General features: G+C 35.6%; 1 protein-coding gene across 1 annotated transcript; it reads right to left on the bottom strand.

Moving 5' to 3' along the window:
• Positions 1 to 1,129: 1,129 nt before the first annotated feature.
• Positions 1,130 to 1,663, bottom strand: LOC131069953 (ethylene-responsive transcription factor ERF096-like). The gene has a single exon (XM_058005499.1). It carries the CDS (start codon positions 1,661 to 1,663, stop codon positions 1,130 to 1,132), a length of 534 nt encoding a protein of 177 aa, XP_057861482.1.
• Between the last annotated feature and the right edge of the window lie 4,084 nt (positions 1,664 to 5,747).

Below are 5,747 nucleotides of genomic sequence, written 5' to 3'. Positions count from 1 at the left end.
AATAAATCATACAAATATTAAAAAAACTCATAATCTTGAAGATGAGTTGTCTTTAGTTATATCAACATTAAATTAGATGAAACTATTGATACAGAGTTGACATTGACCTTGACAAATTAATCATCTGATCAAACAAACATGAGAAATATTAGTTTAGAAATTAGTATTTATTATTTTATGGCTAGTTTCTATGACATACAATCTTTTGTTTCAAAGTTTCAAGTCAATATCCATCAAATCAATTAATATTTATTTATATAAAACCAATTCAAATGATGCAATCTATTAATTGCAAATGCTAAGTTAGAATCCATAATTCTAATTTAAAATTTCTTTAAATTATACCTTGAAGTGATAGTAAAAAGTTTGTATGACTTTTTCAACCAAGACTTATTAAGATTCTATATCTAATCTTTGTTAAGACATCCATATCGAACATAATAACTAATAATTAAAAAAATTATATAATATTTAAAATAAATCATCACCCAATAAAAACCTTTACAGAATTACAAGAGTTGGTACATAAGAATTATAGTAAAAGTAAGGTTCTTGTGTTAGGCAAGGAAGATTACTATTCTCTTATTTCTTCCATAGTATTTTCTACATAACAGTCGTTTATTACGGTTGATTCTTCGAAGCCTTACAAAGTACATTCAGACGTAGTGTTATACATCATTTCTAGATTAGTGTCTCCCTAATTTTTAAACAACATAGCTGGTTATGTCAATGCTTGTGTTTGGACGGAATTCAAATGTATATCTTAATATACATACAGTTTAAATCTCCAAGGAATGCGTCCTTATTGCAACGCGCTTTTCTTAAAATGTAAAGAAATCTAGAAAAATCAGAAGGTATTACTTAAAAACGGAGAAATAAATCAGCTTATTATTTATGAAAAACATAAGATTGTCTCTTTGCTGTAAGCATATGGTGAACATACCTCTCCTTATAATCATTACATCATATTATTTTATTAATAATGATAAAGATAATAAATGAATTTGATTGATAATGTTTTTTATATCTTGATGATAGATCATAGAATGTAATCCAAAACAACGATAAAAAAGAAACACAATCAAATCTAAAAGCAGTTTTTAGCTAAACAGAAGCATCCATAGAATAGCTATGGATTATCCAGACCCACTTCTGATGGATGTTCTTCTTCAACCCTTTTTCTCCTCTTTCGATTTGGTATATCTGAGGGAGCATGAGAAGAGGAAGATTGAGAATAGAAATCCACATAAACCCCAGACCCAAAGTTAAGAGGGAAGTTGAGAATAGCTCTGGAACCGCGCATTTGGAAAGCCGCACGATCATATGCCGCTGCAGCTGCTTCTGCCGTATCAAAGCTGCCGAGCCAAAGTCTTGAACCTTTCTTCTCTAGGTTTCTGATTTCCGCAGCATATTTACGGCGAGTTTTAATGAACCTCACTCCCCTGTAATGATTTTCTCTTCCTTTCCTTTTCCCTCCGTTTTCTTCCGAGGAACAACTTTGTGGAGTGCTATTTACAGAATATTGGTGCTCATCCTCCGGCAAAACTGTGGCGGCTGGTTTTGAAGGAACATTCGCGGTATTACTGGAAGAGAACTGATAGGCAGGCAAATAGTGGGAAATTGCACTCCACAAACTGCCTTCGTCATTTGATCGTGTGCTCATGATCTGCACAGCTCTATGTTTTTTCTCTTGCGAGAATCATCAAAGATATCAGTGAGGCCGCCTCTCTTTCTCTAAAATATTGCCTGGCAAACACGTTTGGTTTTTCTCGCATTACCTCGTAATTTCCTGTAACGACTCTCTGCCATTTCCATATCACGCATGACAATTACAACTTCTTTACCTTTCCCTGTGAGGAGGACATAAACCAACCCACCCTGACTATTTATTTAATCAATTATTATACATAGCTTAAAAAATAAAAGGGCAATAGTTCTCTTGTTTATAATTAATTGTTTTATTTAATAGATTTTAAATGTCATATACCTACTTTTCTATTGATTTATGTGGAAATAGTCAATATACAAATCAAATTAGTATTAAATTTTATTACACTTTTAGTCTTATTCAAATCTTATTTCAAAGCTCTAATTTCAACACTATTAATATTTTGTTGTTGTTTGAATGAAGCTATCATAAAGTCATCTTGTATTGTGAAGTGGTAGGGTAAATTAATATAAAAAGTATTTCTCTAAAATATTAGATACCCACATGATTGACTTTTTCATGCATTCACATATAATTTGTTCTTACAATGAATTTACCATTTCCAACATATGGTTTGATACTTATGATTTCTTGAGGATTCCTAGTATTTTCCTCTCAACACAACATAATTCCTAGTTACCTTACATTTAATGAAATTTCATCCATTTATTTACTCAATTAATATATATAGTTAAAAAAATTAAGCAATAATTAAATTATTTATAATAATATTCTTTCTTGATAAATTAAAAATGTCAAATATTTAGGTTTCTTTCATTTTATATTAGTATAGTCAATGTATAAATCAAAATAAATGTACAACTTGAGTTGGCCTATTGGTGGAGAACTTGTGCTCTTGAAATAGAGGTCACAAGTTCAGATCCCACAAAGGGGGTAGGGTATGTACACCTTATCGGCTTCAGCCCATTACCTATAAAAATAAATTAAAAAACTAACATTTAAATTTTATTATATTATCGACAATGCAAATAATATAAGTCTTATTCAAGATTAATTTGAAGCTCAAGTTTCAACACTATTAATCTTATTTTGTTCTAGCCATGTACTCATTAATGAAAATGGATGCAACTCAACAACATAACATTGTATTTATGAAAATGATATCTCTATTATGAGGATGTATACTCCTGAGACTAGAGATCCTCAGGCGGATGGCAAGGATCCAATCATTGGGGACCCACAAGGAGGTGACAAACCCTTGGATCCGAGTGGAGGGGGAATGGCATGTGCTGGTGATATCCCAAGATAGGGTCCCAATCGAGTGGATGCTTCTCGCCCCTAGGCCCCTTTGTTTGGTGTTAAACCAAGTGAGAAATCTTCTCTCCCTGAGGTACGAAATATTTTGGACCTTGAGAGAGGTAGATTTGCAATAGAAGTGTTGGACCCTGTGATTGATCACAATATCGCTTTGATGGCCCTAACTCTCCTCGGTAAATTCCTAGGTCCTAGACCTAATATTGATATTGTTAGGGGGTATGCTAGAGAAAAGTGGGCTCTTAAGGGATAGGTTGAAATCTCTTCTTTGCCAAAAGGAGCTCTTTCCCTCACTTTTCCCTATGAGGAATATATTACTTTTGTGGCATCCCTTGGGTGATATGGAAAACTACTTTGGTGCTTCAGAAGTGGTCGCCATTGTTGGATCTTAATGTTTCCTTCTGTGCTTAGGCCCCTGTGTGGGTAAGACTCCCAGATATTTCCCTAGAATTTTGGGTTGAAGATGTCTTTAATGGTCTAGAAAACTCTTATGGTGAACTCATGTCCGTTGACCCAACAATAGCAGGTAGAAGAAGACTCACCTTTGCAAGAATTTGTGTGGGTGTCGCTCAAGGAATGGATGTGCCTCTCTCAATTCAAATTAACTCCAGGCTTGGGAAATGGATCCAACAACTAGAATATGAGAGTGTTCCTTTTGCGTGTTTCCACTACAAAAAGGCTAGACATATTGCTAATAAATGCCCATTGCAGGCTGAAAAGGAGAAAGCCAAAAAAGAGAGAAATATGTAGTGGAAAGCTAAAAATTCCAATAAGAAGGCGGAAGAAGAGATACAGAATGTTATCATTCCTGACACCTTTCAGACAAAAGGATAATGATAATAAGGCATGGAAAGAGGAATCAAAGAAAGAAGATAAACAAGGAGCCTAGAATAGATTTGATGAAGGAGAAAAGCCAAGCCCTAACTATGACAAGCAAAAGGAAGAAGATCTAGATGAAGGGGAAATCCATGTGGTCCTGCCAGTGAATAATAGGGAGGAGGATTCGGTCTTAGTCATAAAGAACTCGAATAGTGAGGATTCTTTTCTCAACTTTGAAGATGCCCAAAAATGCAATATCCTTGTAGGAACCTCTTCCTCTGAGTCCCAGAAGCCAATTGAGTGTGTAAAGTCTACCTTTTCGATGTCACCGACAACTTCTCTTCTCAATATAAGCTCTAAATGGGCATATGAAGAAAAAAAAATGATGCTATGTGTAAAACTACTGCTCAGACCCCTATTGGATGATGAGATCCATATTAATGATGTCATAGAGAGAAAGCAGGGAGGGAAAAAGGGCCCTAAACCAACAACCAAAAATTCTCTTATGAAAACCAAAGGAAGAGCCAAAGCTGATGTGGGGTCAAACCCAGTAACGCCAGGAAGGAAATCAGCTACTCAAATGAGGGAGCTGGAACCCAACGAACCATAGATGAGGTATGTTCTTTTAAATGAATATGAAGATTATTTAATGGAACATGCAGACTTAATGTTCTACATAAAGAGGAGACTCTCAGGAACCTTGTTGGGGATCAAATGTTGGCATATGTGCAAGAGTATGATGACATGATGATATTGTATGCTGTCATTGATGTCAATATGCTGAGAAGTGAACCTGTATATTGAAGTTAAGCAACTGGCAAAGAGAACCGATATGGTGGTGTAAACCGGTATATGTGCAATAAGTGAAGCGGTATGCTTGTCCAAGTGAACCGGTATGATGTTGTGAACCAGAACTGGTATGTCGGAATGAGAACCGATACATGGAATGTGGTAGGACTATCGATTGGTAGTTTTAGCTTCAGGGTTTTTGGTTGAAGTATTCCAAGCCCGATGACATTGTGTGATGAGTTAGCATTGTAATGGAGATCAGATTGTGTTTCCATGTTAGTCTCATGCACGTGAAGGATCTTGCATGAAGGAGATTGATCCTATCTACCTCGGGAATGTGTGAAGTCTTTGCAAATGGTAGAGAACGTGTGATGGGTTATCGCCTACATGAAGCGGTGAAGAACGAATGATGGAGAATGTCTTGAGATCTATTCAAGACCGTTGTATTCAAATAAAAAGTGTTCAATGGTCAGGATTGAACCGATCAAATTGCTTAACCTAAGTATTTAGGGTTTAGGGTTTATGCTTCCAACCTATCTATGTTCTATAAGGTCGATGTTATGTTTCATGTTGAGGTTGTTGGCAAATGTTATGTGTGTATCTAAGTGTAGAGATATGTGATTCTTGCCAGACCAGATAAGAGGATTCATACCTGTCTAATGTGTGTGCAGAAGGAAGGAACTAAAGCAGATCTACATTGGCATTGAGTGCTATTACCAGATCATTGTAATATCTATTGATCTTTAGCTACTTCAATAGTTGGAAAATCCCTTAACCGGGTAGCTTTAACCAGCTTGTTGTAAATCCTTTAACAGGGTGAGTCAAAGCCATTAAGTTCATAAAATCCTCTAACAAGGTAACCTCTAACAGGGTTTAACCCTTAACCAGGTGATCCCTAACAGGATCGGTTCCTTATAGAACCTGTTGTAACGGTCTTTAACTGGACTAGGCTCCTAATAGAGCGGACTTCTAGAGAGTTCAAAAATAGCTTGTGGGTATTCATCCCCACCGTGGTTTTTCCCAGTTGGGTTTCCATGTGAAAAATGTGTGTATCATGTGTGATGCCTCTTTCATGTGATGATTTGTTATTTTTTGTCAAGTGGTGAATCATGTTATGCTAGCAAATTATTATGTCTCTGATGATAGATTATATTTT

Source organism: Cryptomeria japonica, chromosome 6 (assembly GCF_030272615.1).
Source record: "Cryptomeria japonica chromosome 6, Sugi_1.0, whole genome shotgun sequence".
Lineage (NCBI taxonomy): Eukaryota > Viridiplantae > Streptophyta > Pinopsida > Cupressales > Cupressaceae > Cryptomeria > Cryptomeria japonica.
This window is presented reverse-complemented; position numbering and strand designations above follow the sequence as displayed.

Bases quoted from the DNA above. Each gene is read 5' to 3' on its own strand.
- LOC131069953 (XM_058005499.1), bottom strand. From the start codon at position 1,663: ATGAGCACACGATCAAATGACGAAGGCAGTTTGTGGAGTGCAATTTCC.